Consider the following 19,448-nt stretch of genomic DNA (forward strand, 5'->3'; position numbering starts at 1 on the left):
AGAACACAGCGACACAGAATGGCTGGAGTAAGTTGACTTTCAGATCACCCCAATTAGACAGGATGAGGGGAATATCCTTGTACCTCTCAATGTATGGATCAGTCATTTCAACCCAAATATGTCCCTACCAGAACACTTTCCCAATATTCCATCAGTCTGGCCCCAAAGACGGAGGAGCCCATTCATTATGGGCTAAGTAAAACATATCTTTGGGAAGTTTTTTTGTTTTTGTTTTTGTTTTTTTTTTTTTCCAAAATTAACCCTGACCCTTTCCTGCAAGGAGTGGTTTTCCTGAAATGGAAGTGATGTCTATAACCACTTCTCAAAGCCAGACACTTCAGCTCCTCATGGGAATCCTGAAGATGAGTTCAGCTTGTTCGTGCCGCGCGCCCCTCAGTGTGGCAGGAGTGGGAGGGCCAGACTGCAGGGTGGAGGACTGGAGGGGCTGAGACAGGTACAGTTGAGCGATGCCCCCGATAGACTCACCAGAAACAGGGTTGTGAGGGTGTCACAGGACAGTGAAGCTGAAGGTGGACCATGGGTGCACTTGTAGAAACCTTTGTAGACATCTTCTTTCTGCTCTGAAAATGGAGAATGCACTGGGGAGTTCTACAAATCCATAGAGATGTTCGCACCAACTCCCCTTCAGCAAATGGCTCACAAACTATGAGATCATGACCTGAAGCCGAAGTCAGACACTTAACCGACAGAGCCACCCAGGCGCCCCTAAAACGTAAACATCATTAATCACAATCCACTGTGATTTATTTTAGGAATGCATGGGTGGTTCACAATTCACAGGTAAAACAATTTTATAAATCATATTTAAAAAGATGAAGGGTAAAAACCATACGATCATCTCTACAGATGCAGCAAAGCGTTTGACAAGATACATCATCTGTTCATTTTAACAACTCAACAAAGTGGGTTTAGAAAGTATATACCTCAACATGAAAACGGCCATATATAAAAATAAAACATGCTAACATACTCAATGGTGACAAAGTGAAAACCTTTCCTCTATGATCAGGAAGGAAGTACAAATATCTACTTTTACCACCTTTGTTCAACATAATACAAAAAGTGGTAAACATAGCAATAGGACAAGAAAAAAGAAAGAAAAGTCATCCAACATGGTAAGGGAGAATGAAAACTTACTCTTTGCAGATGATATGACACTATATAAAAAACCTTAATGAATCCACCAAGAAACCATTGGAATTGAAAATTAATTCAATAAAGTTATAGAATACACAATTATTATGCAGGAATCTGTTCATTTCTAGACTCATGATGATGTAGCAGAAAGATAAAAAATCCCATCTACAATTGCACCAAAAAGAAATTATAGCTGAAGACTTCCATAATCTGAGACATCCAAATCCAAAAGATATAGAGAAGCCCCATCAAATTCAACAAAACAAGCCAAAATCAAATACATATTGTAATAAAATTTGTAAAATATAGAGATAATAAAAACATCCTGAAAGTATAAGCAAAAAGAAGTCCAACCTATAAGGAAAGACAAATGATGTAACAGCAGCCTTCCCCCACAGAAACCAGGCCAGCAGAAGGGAGTGGCATGATATATTCAACACACTAAATGGGAAAAATGTGTAGCTGAGAATACTCTATACATGAAGGCTGTCATTCAGAATAGCAGAGATAAATAGTTTCCCTGACAAACAATACTATATTGGTTCATGACCATTAAACCAGACCTTCAAGAAATAGTAAAAGGGAATTCTTTGACTGAGAAAGACAAAAACAATAAAGACTAGAAGGAAAAAGAGAAAATCTCCATAAGCAATGACAAAACAAACATGGCAGTAAATTAATAACTGTCAATAGTCACTCTGAATGTAGACTACATGTTCCAATCAAGAGGCATAGGGTGTCAGAATGCATAAGAAAAACAACACCCGTGAATATGCTGCCTTTAAGAGAATCATTTTATACCTAAAGATACCTGCACATTGGAAGTGAAGGGATGGAGAGATATTTATCATGAAAATGGATGTCAAAAGAAAGCCAGAGGAGCAATACTTACATTAGAGAAACTAGATTTTAAACCAAAGGCTAACAAGAGATGAATAAGGTCTCTCTATCATAATAAAGAGGTCCAATTAACAAAAAGATCTAACAATTGTAAACATTTATGCCCAAATTGGAACACTCAAATACACAGAACAATAACAAATACAAAGGAACTCATTAATAGTATTTTACAATTACAGCTGTGGACAAATAATCTAAGCAGAAATCAACAAGGTAATAATGGCTATGAAAGACACACCTGGACCAGATGGATTTAGCTGATATATTCAGAACTATCCATATCAAAGAAGTAGACTACACAATCTTTTCAACTGCACATGGGACATTCTCCAGGGAGGATCACGTACTAGGTCACAAATAAGGTCTCAATAAGTACAAAAAGATTTAGATAATACCATGATTATTTCCTAACCACCATGCTATGAAACTGGAAGTCAGCCACAATTTTTTTTTTTGAAAAACCACAAATACGTGAATGTTAAACAACATACTACTAAAAAATAAATGGGCCAGATAAGAAATTTAAAAACATAATGAAAAATATGTGGAAACAAATAATAATGAGAACACAGCAGTCTAAAACCTTTGGGGGGCGTCTGGGTGGCTCAGTCAGTTGAGCGTCCGACTTCAGCTCAGATCATGATCTCACAGTTCATGGGTGTGAGTCCCTCATCAGGCTCTGTGCTGACCTCTTGCTCAGAGCCTGGAGGCTGCTTCAGATTCTATGTCTCCCTCTCTCTCTGCCCCTCCCCCACTTACTCCTCTGTCTCTCTCTCAAAAGTAAATACACATTAAAATTTTTTTAAAAAAGAATGAATGGTGAGTGATTTTAGCATCTTTCCATGTGTCTGTTAGCTATCTCTCTATCTTCTTCAGAAAATGGCTATTCCTGCCTTGTGACCATTTTTTAAGTTGATTATTTGTTTTTCTGGTGTTCGTTTTTATAAGTTTTTTTAATCCGTTTTGGATACTAACCCTTTATCAGGTATGATGTTGGCAATGACTTCTCCCATTCTGAAGGTTGCCTTCTAGTTTTGTTGATAATTTAGTTCACTGTGCAGAAACATTTTATCTAGATGAATTCCCGATACTCTATTTTTCTTTTATTTCCCTACCACGAGAGACATGTCTATTAAGAAGTTGCTTCCAGAGGGGAAGATGGCGGTGTAGGAGGACACTGGCCTCACCGCGTCCTACTGATCACTTAGATTCCACCGATATCTGACTAAATAACCCACAAAACTGCCAGAATACTAGCAGATCGGACTCTCCGGAGGCAAGCATAGACAAGGGGCTCACGGAAGAGGGTAGGAAGGGCGGAGAGGTGGTGCGCACTACACGGATTGGCGGGAGGGAGCCAGGGCAGTGGAGGGGCAGCCCGCCCTGCAAGGCAGAGCCCTCGAATTCTGGCTTGCCAAAGTGGAGGGGCTGGACTCTGTGAGTTCTGACAGCCAGTGGGACTTAACATCTGGAATGTTAAAAGTCAACAGCTCTGCTCTCAGAGAGCAGGGAGGGTGAGAGGACTCCAGGAGGGAGAGTTGTTGAGCCCAGGAAGACAGAGCTCAGCTCAGCAGGGAACAAAGGCACTGGCAAGTGGAATTTCCCTCTCCCATCCCCCAGCTGAAATTCCAAAGGGAACCAGTTTCCATCACCGAACTTGCTTGCACCCCCCAAATGCCCAATGTTGTGCTTCTGTGGATCCATCTCTCTGACTGGCCTGCCTCCCTCATGGTCCTGTAGGGCCCCTCCTGCAGGGGACCACCAATGGCAAAGCTAGCTAAGCCTGCCCTTCCAGCCCCTGTGCACCTTGCAGATCCACCCCTGCTAATACCCCCTTGGCGAGTTCCCATCGAAGCAGCACCACAAGCCTGGCAGTGTGCAAGTAGCCCAGACAGGGGCCACACCACAGTGAATCCTGCCCCTGGGAGAGGGGAAGATAAGATACACACCAGTCTGACTGTGGCCCCAGCGATGGGTTGAGGGCAGACATCGTGTCTGACTGTGGCCCCGCCCACCAACACAAGTTACTCCAGACAACACAGGGGGGGATAAAGAACCTATGTGTTGAGAGATAGGGGAAGATGGTGCATAGGAGTACGCTGGGCTCACCATGTCCTGCTGATCACTTAGATTCCACCTACACCTGCCTAAGTAATCCAGAAAACCGCCAGAAGACTAGCAGAATGGAGTCACTGGAGCCAGGCACAGAAGAAAGGCCCACGGAAGAGGGTAGGAAGGGCAGAGAGGCAGTGCGCACTCCACGGACTGGCGGGAGGGAGCCGGGGCGGAGGGGCGGCCCGCCAGCCAAGCAGAGCCCCCGAGTCTGGCTGGCAAAAGCGGAGGGGCCGGACAGAGTGTGTTCCGACAGCAAGAGGGACTTGACATCTGGAAGGTTATAAGCTAACAGCTCTGCTCGGAGAACGGGAGGGCTGGAGGACAACGGGAGGGAGAGTTGTTGAGCTCTGGATGACAGAGCTCGGTCTGGCGGGGAACAAAGGCGCTCGTCAGCGCCATCTCCCTCGCCCATCCCCCAAGGGAACCAGTTCCCGCCAGGGAACTTGCTTGCACCGCGCAAACACCCAACGCTGTGCTTCTGCAGATCCATCCCTCTGGTGGCAGGTCTGACTCCTTCCCAGGGCCACAAGGCCCCTCCCGAAGCGGATCTCTGAAGGAAAAGCAAGCTGAGCCTGCCCCCTCCCACCCCCATGCACCTGCCGATCCACCCCAGCTAATACGTCAGATCCCCAGCACCACAAGCCTGGCAGTGTGCAAGTATCCCAGACGGGCCACGCCACCCCATAGTGAATCCCGCCCCTAGGAGAGGGGAAGAGAAGGCACACACCAGTCTGACTGTGGCCCCAGCGGTGGGCTGGGGGCAGACATCAGGTCTGACTGCGGCCCCGGCCCCGGCCACCAACTGACCACCAACTGTGGTCAGTTATACACCACAGCACAGGGGAAGTGCCCTGCAGGTCCGCACCACTCCAGGGACTATCCAAAATGACCAAACAGAAGAATTCACCTCAAAAGAATCTCCAGTAAATAACGACAGCTAGCGAACTGATCAAAAAGGATTTAAACAATATAACAGAAAGTGAATTTAGAATAATAGCCATAAAATTAATCGCTGGGCTTGAAAACAGTATAAAGGACAGCAGAGAATCTTGCTACAGAGATCAAGGGACTAAGGAACAGTCAGGAGGAGCTAAAAAATGTGATAAAGGAGCTGCAAAATAAAATGGAAACGTCCACGGCTCGGATTGAAGAGGCAGAGGAGAGAATAGGTGAACTAGAAGATAAAATTATGAAAAAAGAAGAAGCTGAGAAAAAGAGAGATAAAAAAAATCCAGGAATATGAGGGGAGAATTAGAGCACTAAGTGATGCCCTAAAGAAAAATAATATACACATAATTGGTATTCCAGAGGAGGAAGAGAGAGGGAAAGGTTCTGAAGGTGTACTTGAAATCATAGCTGAGATCTTCCCTGAACTGGGGAAGGAAAAAGGCATTGAAATCCAAGAGGCACAGAGAATTTCCTTCAGAAGTAACTTGAATCGATCTTCTGCACGACATATCATAGTGAAACTGGCAAAATACAAGGATAAGGAGAAAATTCTGAAAGCAGCTAGGGATAAACATGCTCTAACATATAAATGGAGACTGATACGACTAGCGACAGATCTATCTACTGAAACTTGGCAGGCCAGAAAGGAATGGCAGGAAATCTCCAATGTGATGAACAGGAAAAATATGCAGCCGAGAATCCTTTATCCAGCAAGTCTGTCATTCAGAATAGAAGGAGAGATAAAGATCTTCCCAAACAAACAAAAACTGAAGGAATTTGTCACCACTAAACCAGCCCTACAAGAGATCCTAAGGGGATCCTGTGAGACAGACAGCACAGGGGAAGTGCCTGCAGTTTGGAGTCACCTCAGGGACTACCCAAAATGATGAAACGGAAGAATTCTCCTTAAAAGAAACTCCAGGAAGTAGCGACAGCTAATGAATTGATCAAAAACTATTTAAGCAATATAACGGAACAACAATTTAAAATAATAGTCATAAAATTAATCGCTGAGTTTGAAAAAGGCATAGAGGACAGCAGAGAATCTAATGCTACAGAGATCAAGGGACAAAGAAATAGTCATAAGGAGCTAAACAATGCTATAAATGAAGTGCAAAATAGAATAGAGGTGGCCATAGCACGGATTGAAGAGGCAGAGGGACAATAGGTAAATTAGAAGGTATAATTATGGAAAAAGAGGAAGCTGAGAAAAAGACAGATAAAAAAAATCCAGGAACATGAGGGGAGAATTAGAGCACTAAGTGATGCAATCAAATGGAACAATATCCGTATCATAGGAATTCCAGAAGAAGAAGAAGAAGAAGAAGAAGAAGAAGAAGAAGAGAGAAAGGGGCAGAAGGTGTACTTGAACAAATCATAGCTGAGAACTTCCCTGATCTGGAGAAGGAAAAAGTCATTGAAATCCAAGAGGCACAGAGAACTCCCTTCAGAGGTAACCTGCATTGATCTTCTGCATGATATATCACAGAGAAACTGGCAAAACACAAGGATAAAGAGAAAATTCTGAAAGCAGCTAGGGATAAACAGGCTCTAACTTACAAAGATAGACCTATAAGCGTAGTGGCAGACCTATCTACTAAAACTTAGCAGGCCAGAAAGGAATGGCAGGAAATCTTCAATGTGATGAAGAGAAAAAATAAGCAGCCAAGAGTCCCTTATCCCTCAAGTCTGTCATTCAGAATAGAATGAAAGATAAAGGTTTTACCAAACCAACAAAAACTGAAGGAATTCATAAACAATAAACCAGCCCTACAAGACATCCTAAGGGGATTCTGTGAGTGAAATGTTGCAAGGAACGCAAAGTACCAGAGACATCACTGCAAGCATAAAACCTACAGACATCACAATGACTCTAAACCCATATCTTTCTATAATAACACTAAATGTAAATGGACTAACTGCTCCAACCAAAAGACACAGGATATCAGAATGGATTAAAAAAACAACAACAACAACAAAAAGAAGACCCATATATTTGCAGTCTACATGAGACTCATTTTAGACCTGAGGACACCTTCAGATTGAAAGTGAGGGGATGGAGAACTATCTATAATGCTACTGGAAGTGAAAAGAAAGCTGGAGTAGCCATACTTGTATTAGACAAACTAGGCTTTAAATTAAAGGCTGTAACAAGAGATGAAGAAGGGCGTTATATAATAATCACAGGGTCTATCCATCAGGAAGAGCTAACAATTATAAATGTCTATGCGCCGAATACGGGAGCCCCCAAATATATAAAACAATCAATCACAAACTAAGCAACCTTATTGATAAGAATGTGGTAATTGCAGGGGACTTTAATACTCCACTTACAACAATGGATAGATCATCTAGACACAGGATCAATAAAGAAAGAAGGGCCCTGAATGATACATTGGATCAGATGGACTTGACAGATATATTTAGAACTCTGCATCCCAAAGCAACAGAAGATACTTTCTTCTCAAGTGCACATGGAACATTCTCCAAGATAGTTCACATACTGGGTCACAAAACAGCTCTTAATCAGTCTAAAAGAATTGAGATCATACCATGCACACTTTCAGACCACAATGCTATGAAACTTGAAATCAACCACAGGAAAAACTCTGGAAAACCTCCAAAAGCATGGAGGTTAAAGAACACCCTACTAAAGAATGAATGGGTCAACCAGGCAATTAGAGAAGAAATTAAAAAATGCATGGAAACAAATGAAAATGAAAATACAACAATCCAAGTGGTTTGGGATGCAGCGAAGGCAGTCCTGAGAGGAAAATACATTGTAATCCAGGCCTACCTCAAGAAACAAGAAAAATCCCAAATACAAAATCTAACAGCACACCTAAAGGAAAGAGAAGCAGAGCAGCAAAGACAACCCAAAACCATCAGAAGAAGAGAAGTAAGAAAGATCAGAGCAGAAATAAATAATATAGAATCAAAAAAGTGTAGAGCAGATCAATGAAACCAAGAGTCAGTTTTTTAAAAAAAAATAAACAAAATTGATAAACCTCTAGCCAGGCTTCTCAAAAAGAGAAGGGAGATGACCCAAATAGATAAAATCATGAATGAAAATGGAATTATTACAACCAGTCCCTCAGAGATACAAACAATTATCAGGGAATACTATGAAAAATTATATGCCAACAAACTGGACAACCTGGAAGAAATGGACAAATTCCTAAACACCCACACACTTCCAAAACTCAAACAGGAAGAAATAGAAAACTTGAACAGACCCATAACCAGTGAATAAATTGAATCAGTTATCAAAAATCTCCCAACAAATAAGAGTCCAGGACCAGATGGCTTCCCAGGGGAATTCTACCAGACATTTAAAGTAGAGATAATACCTATCCTTCTCAAGCTGTTGCAAAAAGTAGAAATGGAAGGAAAAGCTTCCAGACTCATTCTATGAAGCCAGCATTACTTTGATTCCTAAACGAGACAGAGACCCAGCAATAAAAGAGAACTACTGGCCAATATCCCTGATGAATATGGATGCAAAAATTCTCAATAAGATACTAGCAAATCGAATTCAACAGCATATAAAAAGAATTATTCACCATGATCAAGTGGGATTCATTCCTGGGCTGCAGGGCTGGTTCAACATTCGCAAATCAATCAATGTGATACATCACATTAATAAAAAAAAGAAAAGGACCACATGATTCTGTCAATTGATGCAGAAAGAGCATTTGACAAAATTCAGTATTCTTTCTGAATAAAAATCCTTGAGACAGGCGGGATAGAAGGAACATACTTAAACATCATAAAAGCCATTTATGAAAATCCCACAGCCAATATCATCTTCAATGGGGAAAAACTGAGAGGTTTCCCCTGAGATAAGAAACACAACAGGGATGTACACTCTCACCACTGTTGTTTAACAGAGTGCTGGAAGAGTGCAATCAGACAACAAAATGAAATCAAAGGCATCAAAATTGGCAAAGATTAAGTCAAGCTTTCACTTTTCACAGATGACATGATATTATACATGGAAAACCCAAAAGACTCCACCAAAAGTCTGCTAGAACTGATACATGAATTCAGCAAAGTTGCAGGATACAAAATCAATGTACATAAATCAGTTGCATTCTTATACACTAATAATGAAGCAACAGAAAGACAAATAAAGAAACTGATCCTGTTCACAATTACACCAAGAATCATAAAATACCTAGAAATATACTTAACCGAAGAGGTAAAAGATCTATACAATGAAAACTATAGAAAGCTTATGAAGGAAATTGAAGAAGATACAAAGAAGTGGAAAAACATTCAGTGCTCATGGATTGGTAGAATAAATATTGTTAAACTCTTAATACTACCCAAAGCTATCTACACATTCCATGCAATCCCAATCAAAATTGAACCAGCATTCTTCTCGAAGCTAGAACAAGTAATCCTACAATTTGTATGGAACCACAAAAGACCTGAATAGCCAAAGTAATATTGAAGAAGACCAAACCAGGAGGCATCACAATCCCAGACTTTAGCCTCTACTACAAAGCTGTCATCATCAAGGCAGCATGGTATTGGCACAAAAACAGACACATAGACCAATGGAATAGAATAGAGACCCCAGAATTAGACCCACAAATGTATGGCCAACTAATCTTTGACAAAGAAGGAAAGAATATCCAGTAGCAAAAAGACAGTCTCTTTAACAAATGGTGCTGGAAGAACTGGACAGCAACATGCAAAAGAATGAAACTAGACCACTTTCTTACACCATTCACAAAAACAAACTCAAAATGGAAAAAGGACCTGACTGTGAGACAGGAAACCATCAAAACCCTAGAGGAGAAAGCAGGAAAAAAACCTCACTGACTTCCGCCGCAGCAATTTCTTACTTGACACATCCCCAAAGGCAAGGGAATTAAAAGCAAAAATGAACTATTGAGACCTCATGAAGATAAAAAGCTTCTGCACTGCAAAGGAAACAACCAACAAAACTAAAAGGCAACCAAAGGAATGGGAAAAAATATTTGCAAATGACATACCAGACAAAGGGACAGTATCCAAAATCTAAAAAGAGCTCACCAAACTCCACACTGAAAAACAAATAATCCAGTGAAGAAATGGGCAGAAAACATGAATAGACACTTCTCTAAAGAAGACATCCAGATGGCCAACAGGCGCATGAAAAAATGCTCAATGTCACTCCTCATCAGGGAAATACAAATCAAAACCGCACTCAGATATCACCTCATGCCAGTCAGAGTGGCCAAAATGAACAAATCAGGAGACTATAGATGCTGGAGGGGATGTGGAGAAATGGGAACCCTCCTGCACTGTTGGTGGGAATGCCAACTGGTGCAGCCACTCTGGAAAACAGTGTGGAGGTTCCTCAACGCATAGGGGCACTTGTACCCCAATGTTTATAGCAGCACTCTCAACAATAGCCAAATTATGGAAAGAACCTAAATGTCCATTCACTGATGAATGGATAAAGAAATTGTGGTTTATATACACAATGGAGTACTATGTGGCAATGAGAAAGAATGAAACATGGCCCTTTGTAGCAACGTGGATGGAACTGGAGAGCGTTATGCTAAGTGAAATAAGTCATACAGAGAAAGACAGATACCATATGTTTCCACTCTTAAGTGGATCCTGAGAAACTTAACAGAACACCATGGGGGAGGGGAAGGAAATAAAAAGTTAGGGAGGGAGAGAGCCAAGCCATAAGAGACTCTTCAAAACTGAGAGTAAACTGAGGGTTGATGGGGAGTGGGAGGGAGGGGCGGGTGGGTGATGGGAATTGAGGAGGGCACCCCTTAGGAGGAGCACTGGGTGTTATATGGAAACCAATTTGACAATAAATTTCATATTAAAAAAAAATGAGAATGTTGCCTTGGAGGTGAGTCTTTAGAGAAGACAGGGTGGAAACTCCACCCCAGGCAGATGTGGTCAGGAAGGCAGTGTTCCTCTCCTCCAGCTCCCAGTTCAGGGATATGACATCTCACTGGCAGGGGCAGGCCATCACCATATTTCATCTCCTCCAACTCAGCATTTTAATTTAGTTAAAACATTTTTTTGAATTTAGTTTTGTGAGACAGAGAGAGAGAGAGCAAGAGAGAGACAGAGAGAGAGAGAGAGAGAGAGAGAGCATGAGCAGGGGAGGGGCAGAAAGAGAGGGAGACACAGAACATGAAGCAGGTTCCAGGCTCTGAGCTCCGAGCTGTCAGTGTAGAGCCCGACATGGGGCTCGAACCCACAGATCACGAGATGATGACCCGAGCTGAAGTCGAACACTTAACTCACTGAGCCACCCAGGCACCCCCAACTCTGTGCTTTAGTGGCTAAATTCCTGCTGAGTATGGCTTCCACCTAGTCCCTACTCAAAAAGTGAAGGCTCTAACCCAGGTGTGGCAGGCTGAGACTACTGGGACCACATCTGCCTAGCCCCGGCTCCCTCATAGGGCCCATCACCTGTGCCAGAGGTTCAGAGATTTGGGGCAGGGAGAGAAGATGTCTGTAAGAACAGAGAGCTCCTAAAAGGCACTGACTTTATTTGAAACTGTGATGAAGTTCAATTTTAAGGGCCCTCTCAAACACAACAGAGACCTTGAGGATGAGCATTTAAGAGAAGGCCGATAGCTCTATGACAGCATTCGGGTAAACCACAGGTCAGTTTACTAGAGAGAACCACGGGAGAGCCCTCTGGGTAGAAACAAACCTCAAAGGCTGGCCTCAGAAACTACTCCTGCAAAGGGGTCCAAATTTACTTGGAACCTATCGTAGAGCAGTTGATGTCCCAGGGCATTGTTGGAAACGGTAGATCAACCAGACTTCAGTTAGCTGATCTGAACGGCCAAGTATGACCAAGTATGACCAAAAGGACCGATAGCAACGGACAGACCAGGGAAAAAGAGAGCGATAGAGAGCCCTGCTGAAACTGCTATCATCCCCCACTCAAGGCTGTGCTCCCTGACGATTCACATCACTGACTACACACCACAGGGAAAATAGACTTCACTCAAATAGCCTGGCCAAGTCACGAAAGACATAAACAAGCAAAAAAAATGAAAATGAACGTTGGAAAGGGAAGAAGAGGATCAGTACCCAGCACTGGTACAATATAGTACCTAAACTGTCCAGCTTTTAGCAAAGCTATGATGCAAGCAAAGAAATAGGAAAGTATAACCCATCACAGGAAAAAGAAAAATAAGCAGGCAATATAAGCTGAGCGGGCCCAGACGTCATACTCAACAGACAAAGAGGTCAAAGCAAAGCAGCCATTATATATATATATATATATATATATATATATATATATATATATGTTCAAAGAACTAAAGGAAACTATGCATAAAGACCACACTTGTCTCATCAAGTAGACAATATCAATAACAAAATTTTTAAGAACCAGGGAGAAATTCTGGAATGAAAAAGTACAGTAAATGAATTAAAAAAAAAATCAGTAGAGTGGCTCAACAGTAGGTTTAAACTGGCAGAAGAAAGAATCAGTGAACTTTAAGATAGTTAGACATTAATCTAAAAACAGAAAAATAATTTCTTTAAATGAAAAGAGCCTCAGAAAGGAGTGGGTTACCATGAAAGACACCAACATACACATAATTAGAGTTCCAGAAAGGGAAGAAAACAGGAAGGAGCAGAGAAGACTTTTAGAATATCTGATGGCTAAAAAGTTCCCAAATTTGATGGAAACCATTAGTGTAAACATCCATGAAGCTCAATGAATTCCCTGTAAAAGAACCATAAGGAGATCCACTCTCAAACACGTTTTAGTAAAAATGGTGAAAAACAAATCCAAGAGAAAATTTTGGAAGCAGCAAGTGAAAAATGACGAATTGTATATAAAGGAACCCCAATAAGATTAACAGAAACATCTGATTGCTCATCAGAAACAATAGAGCCTCAAAGGTAGTGGGATGATGTATTCCAAGTACTGAGAGATAACAAAACTGTCAACCAAGAATCTTATATTTAGCCAAGTTGTCTTTCAAAAAATAAAAGCAAAACATAAAGGCATTTCCAGATAAACAACAACTTAGATAATTTGTTGCTAACAGACCCACCTTATGACCAATACTGAAGGAAGTTCTGAAGCTGGAAGCAAGTGACTCAGACAGTGACTTAAATTCATCAGAGAGCGCCAGGAAAGGTAATTATATAATTATAAAAGACAGCTTAAAATGCATGGTGTCTTTCTTTCCTTAAGCGATTTAAAAAGCAATTGTATAAAAACAATGTGTACATAAGTGTATTGTTGGATTTACAACAGATATAAATGAAATATATTTGAAAATAATCAGAAAGGAGGTAGGCGGGAGCAAAACCGAAGAGGAGTAAGGAAGTGATACCAGAGTAATTCAACAACAGGAACAAATGAAAAGAACCAGTAATCTCAATAAGGATAAGATAGCCAACTATGTAATTATATATTTACTCCCCTTTCTTTTTAGCTTCTCTCATAGACATAAAATCATATAAAGTTATAGCAATGTACTATTGCGATTGTAACATATATCAGTGTGATGGGTGCACAAAAATATGTAATATAACAGCACAGAGGTCCTAGAGCTATGGAGGAATAGTATTTGTATATTTTCCTGGAAATACATTATCATAAAACTGAAGTATTTTCTGGTAACTGAAAAAGTGTATGGCAAATCCTAGAGAAACCACTAGGAAAATACCTAAAAATTCTATTGTGAAAAAAATCATTAAAAGAATTAAAATGTTCCACTAGAAAATATTCAGTAATGTATAGAAAGCCATAAAAGAGAAATAGAAACCAAAGACAGGAGACACAGAAAATAAAAAATAAAATGGCAGACATAAATCCACTATGTCAATAATCACAATACATGTGAATGGATTAAACAATCCAGTCAGAAATTCAGAGACTCTCACACTGGATCAAAACAAGATCCACATATATGCTCTCCAAGGAGACATCAGATATAAATATGTTGCAAGTCAAGGATTGAAAACAATACATCATGCAGACAAAATCCACATGAAAGCTAGAGTAGTTATGCTCATATCAGACGAAGCAAACATGAAGACAAAAACTATTATAGAAATACATGGGGGCATTTATAATAATGAAAATATTAATTAAAAAGCACGAGGTGTCGCCAAAGTTCTCTTTCAATGCTTGCCTTTAAATGGCAAAAAATATAAATGAATTAAACTTTCAACTCGAAAAGTTACCACAAAAGCACACAGGAGAACACAGAAGGAAATAAAAACGATAAATGCGGAAAAAATAGGACAGAATAGCAATGGGATGGGTAAAGTAATTTGAGAGCTATTTTGTTGGGTTTTCTGTTTTGAGAGGAGTACAGGGATAAACAAGAAGAACTTTTCACAAATTTAATCAATTTTAACAGAGCAAGAAAAATGAAAAGTATAACCAAGTATTATAGCAATCAAAGGGAGAATCAAAAAAGGAACCAATTATAAGAAATTATTGATACAACTCTATGCCAATGTATTTTAAATGTACGCAGCAAGGGACAACATTTCCAATAAACTAGACCACTAACCACAGAAGAAACTAAATAAGCAACTTTATGTAATACCTCCATACATGCTCTAAGCCTAGAATGTTCTACAGTCTCTTAAATATGATCCCAAGTTATGTAATTTATTCCAGAACACGTACAAACACACAAAAAAGAGTGGAAAAAAATTGGGGAAAGATTTGAAAGCAAGAACCCTTCCAGGTCTGGGTCTCTCCCACCCTGGGAGAGGGCCACCTCCCCACCAGGCTGGCCACCCCCACTGGATCGCTGGGCCCCTGATCACTCTTCCCCACTGGATCACATCATGCAGCAAGCCCTGTTCTGACCAAGTGCATCTCTGACTTCCTGGAGCCCTGGTGCCCCCACATGCCCCAGTCCACACCCCTTACCAGATCCAAGGAGGATGTTGACTACGCCCTTGGCCATGTCAGCCTTCAAGGTCAAATCTGTAAACTTCAAGGCTGTGAGTGGAGTCACCTGGGAAGGCAGAGAAGACTGGGTCAGGAAGGACCGGAAAGTGGGGTTCGGCCTTCCTCTCCCAGCAGCCGAGGTAGCAAGCAGGGAGAAGCAGTCATGGCAACAGGACCCTCCGGGGAAAGCCCCATCGTAGCGGGTACTACCAACCCAGGCAGCTTCCCCACAGCTCCAGTGGAAAGTGGGAGTAAGGCCTGCTCCCTCCTGTGTCTTCTAGTGCCTTCTCCTGGCAGGCTCCAGCCTTGTAGCCAGGCCTGGCCCCTTCCTGAATGTTCATACCTTCTTCATTCAGGGCGTGGAGCGATCCAGGACTGCCTGGAAGCACCTCAGTGCCAGGCAGTGCCCAGTGCTCCCTGGTGGGTGTGAGGTTCTAATTACCACCTCGTGGCTGGAGGCCGTTGCCCTCCCCAGCCCTGTGAGCAGTGGCTCCTCTTCTAACCCAGGTGATCTTCCTTCTAAAGGTTGGGTTGTGCCCCGCCCACCACGTGGTCTTAGGCTGAGCCACAAAATCTGTGGGGTGCTGGCCCTGGGAGGGCACAGGCTTGCTACCGGGCCTTCTAGGGACAATTCCTGGATCTGTGCACAGCAAACCCCAATAACGCAAGAGGTTATGGGTTGCTGCCATGCTCAAATAAGCGAATGTACGCAAATTTTTAATTTTCGTATAATTTGTTATGCACTAAAATGCTGCCGCAGGGTGAATACCGTAAATGCTAGCTGTCGCTATTGCAGGATTTTAAATTATAACGTTCTTGGAGCCAAGTTGCCCCAGAGCAGCCAGGAGACCTCCTGGGCACGCTGTCCAGAGCCACATGATGGAGCATCTTGCCTTCAGCCCCTAACACCCCTGGGGGCAGGCAGGGGACAGGCTGTTACATTCAGTATACAGGTGAAGAAGGTGAGTCTCGTGCAGGAGGTGTCCTCATCCCCAGGGGACCCTGCTCAGGCCCTTCCAGCCTGTCTGAGTGACCCTGACATCTACCTGTGCAGCTTCTGTGTGAGGGGCTGGGGGGGCGGGGCGGGGGGCGTGGGTGCAGGTGCACAAATCCCACAACTCCTTGCTCCCTCCAGGACTTTCAGGCGCTGAAGCCAAATAAGGCACCAAAGCTTTCTCAGAGTATGAGGCCTGGACAAGGGATACCAAACAGGGTTTTGGCTCCCCCAAATCCAGAGGGCTAGTGTTTGTGGGAGAATCCCTAACTCTGCACACCAAGTAGCTGCAGGTACACACACGGCTGACCTGACTCAGCCACCCCATGGTCAAATGAACGGAAGCTGCCTACAGCCCACACTGACCCCTGCTGCGTGCTGCCCCCCGCCTCTGTGAGCAAAGCCCATGGAAGGCCAGCCCTCATCAGCAGTACCCTTCCTCCCTTGAGGAGGTACCAGTCCTGGGTGGGCAGAGGGCCCAACGGGGCACCTGTCTCCTCTACAGTCCATAGGCCCCGCCTGGAACATGCCCAGACCCACCCGGGCAGGCTTGATCGCCACTGTGTTCCCAGCAGCCAGGCAGGCGGCCGTCTTCCAAGAGAGCATCATCAGGGGGTAGTTCCAGGGGATGACGATACCACAGACCCTGTGGCACAAAGAAGTGGGTCTTCGTCTCTCCACTCGGCCTGGGTGCCACACTGCACCTGCCAGCTGCTTCCTCTCCCCAAGCCTGACCCCTTTTCCACTCCAAGCATCTTGATATGGTGCCCAAGGTCCCCCTGAGAGAGCTCACCCCTGGCCTTCCAGTCCCTGGTGGGGCATTATGTCCGGCGTGGCAACAGCCCCTCTTCCTGGCAGGGCACAATGCCAGGGAACGTGGTTTCTCATCAGAGCTGTCAGACCTGCCTAAGAGCAGTCCAGTAGGGCAGGACACAGGCAGTGAGGGGTTGACAGCAGGCAGGGCCAGGGCTCGGCCAAGGATCGGCCAGGGATCACCCAGGTGGGCAGAGAGAACATGGGAGAGAGTTGGAAATGGGTGGGCCAGGAGGAAGTCGGCGAGGGTCCTCTTGAGTGAGAGGCCAGGGTGTAGTCCCATGGAGAAAAGGAAGCCGTCAGCTGGGGAGGCCTAACAAGGCTTGTCTGCTTTGCCTTAAGAGATGGTACCCAGCATCTCTGTGCCCCCTTGGTCCCAGAGAAAGCCTCTGGGGGAGCAGTGTCTCCATCAAAGGGAAGCCCCTCATGATCCCGGGGGGGCCTAATGGTGACACGTGTGGTCCCAGCAGGCATGAGGCCCCGCTTTGCCCTGACTCCTGTAAAACCCAGGGCACTGTCTTCGTCCGTGTCAGACAATTAGTGAGCCGGTCCACACAGAGCTGCTCAGGCTGCCTAGCTTGTTTCCTTCATCATATTCATGATCATCACCACCACAGAATGTTTCCCTAAAGAGGACTTAGCTGAAGCCAGGAAGGGGGAAGAGCGTGTGTGAAGGCTGAGGTCAGGACAATCTGGGGCCCAGCACACCATCCTGGGAACAACAGGGTGCACTCAGGGGTTTGGAGAGCCACTCCCCACCCCCACGTACACCCAGCAGACCCAACAGGACGAGAAGGCGGAGGGAGCACGGTGAGTGTGTCCAGGGAAGAGGGTGAGGTCATCAGGGTTGTGGGGGCTCCTAAGGAGAAAAGACGTCATGAAGTCCCACTGTCATAGCTGAACTGTACTCCCCAAAATTCAGTTGAAATCCTAACTCCAGAACACCCTTATTTGGAAATTGGGCCATCCCAGATGTAACTAGGTAAGACGAGGTCATGCTGAAATAGGGTGTGCACCTAGCCCAATAGGACTGATGTCCTTCAAAAAACAGAGCCATGTGAACAGACAGACATGCACAAGGAGGACGCCAAGTGAACATGAGGGCAGAGATCGGGGAACACCCAAGATGGCCGGTAAGCCACCAGAAGCTGGGGGAGACGCCTGGAGCAGATTCTCCCTCATCCCCTCAGAAGAAACCCACACTCTGACACCTGAATCTGGAACTTCCAGCCCCGGAATGCTGAGGCAACAGATGTGTGCTGCTTGAGTCTCTTCGTTTCGGTACTTTGTTACGGCAGCTCTAGCGGACGCATAAACCCGCCCATATAGGGACCACTTTCCCAGTCCCCCAACTCCCTGGGAGGCTCTGCATCAGTGTCCTCCTCAGTCTGATGGGGACAGACTCCTCGGGAGGCATCTGCAGGAGCAGTGACCATGCAGATTCCTGTGACTGGCAGCCAGGTGGCCCCTGGTCCCCCTGCCCAGCCCTTCTCAAGGTCTGTGCCCGAGGAAGGGGCTCCAAGCACATGGGCTATGCAGGGCTCTCACTCTGACGTCTTGGCAGGGTTGTTCCTTGTTGTGGGGGCCTGTCCTGGGCCTACCTATTGTGTCCTCTGGGGGACAGACTGGGTGGGAACCCCTGCCCTGGGGTCAATGCCACATCCCACCCAGGCTGCCCCCTCTCTGGGGGCTACAGGACAGGGTTTTCCTGCGTCCTCAGCCCACTCTCCCGACAGGGGCTGCCCTCACCAGCAGGCCTGTCCTTCAGGACCTGGTGTCTTCCTCTGTACTCTTTTCTGTCAATGCAAATGACAGCTGAACACATTCTCCTTCTGACACCACCCCCCCACATTCCCAAAGAAGCTGAGTGCCCTTGACCACCATCCACAGGGAGGTGAGGTCCCTGCTGGTGGATCCCAGAGGCCCCACGTTGCAAGGGGCACAGGGCAGGTGGGAATGCCTGCTGGGTGCTGACCACTCTGGGCCTCTGGTGCACATTTGACGATTTTAGAGGGCATTCGTCAGTGTGCTTCCCTCACACGAGTCTCTCCTGGAGCTGTTCCGCGCGGTCCCCACAGCTCTCTCTGCCCCAGGCCTTCGCACAGCCACGCGCCAAGCCCCGGTTAGGAGGCCGCAGAGTTCAGCACGGGTTGTGCAGGCTTTTGCTCTCAAGGCCCCAAATTTGGGGACTGAACAGTCACTGCCAGGTTGCCTTTCACAAAGGTGGACCCTCTGTCCCACCCCAGGCAGTGTGAGGGGGCTTCTCTCTCCCTAGGCCTTGGGACCGTCTGATGGTGAGGCGAGGCCCCTCACGTCTGGGTTTAACATCATGTCCCCAATTCCTAGTCTTTTCTATGTTGATTGGGCAGGTGTCGGTCTCCTGTTGAGCACTGGTTCCTATCCTTTGTCTATTTCTCTACTATTTTTATACTGCTCCTGGGTGCCCCGTAGTTCTTAATTTTCTGCATATTCATCGTTATAATCTTTGCAGATAAAATTTTTCAGGTGTGCCCTCTGTTTCCCACTATGACCCTGACTGATACACGGCTATTGTGGGGATTAAGTAAAATTACATTTACAAGGTCATCGAAACGGTGCTTGGCACAGAGC

At 44.6% G+C, this 19,448-nt stretch overlaps 1 protein-coding gene across 7 annotated transcripts in view; it reads right to left on the reverse strand.

Annotated features, from left to right (window-relative positions):
• Positions 1–19,448, reverse strand: part of LOC109495973 (cytosolic 10-formyltetrahydrofolate dehydrogenase-like) — a 54,195-nt gene that overhangs the window by 12,831 nt on the left and 21,916 nt on the right. For 3 of the 7 annotated variants that reach the window (XM_045049840.1, XM_045049839.1, XM_045049841.1), the window contains exons 5-6: positions 15,011–15,098; positions 487–581 (exon numbers count right to left, since the gene is read on the reverse strand). In XM_045049840.1, the coding sequence (XP_044905775.1) occupies positions 487–581; positions 15,011–15,098 (183 nt within the window). Of the gene's footprint in view, positions 1–2; positions 582–15,010; positions 15,099–16,565; positions 16,672–19,448 lie in introns of those variants that run through there. The other 4 variants (XM_045049844.1, XM_045049843.1, XM_045049838.1 and 1 more) reach the window with 4 other exon arrangements.

Source organism: Felis catus, chromosome F2, assembly GCF_018350175.1.
Source record: "Felis catus isolate Fca126 chromosome F2, F.catus_Fca126_mat1.0, whole genome shotgun sequence".
In the NCBI taxonomy this organism is placed as follows: Eukaryota; Metazoa; Chordata; class Mammalia; order Carnivora; family Felidae; genus Felis; species Felis catus.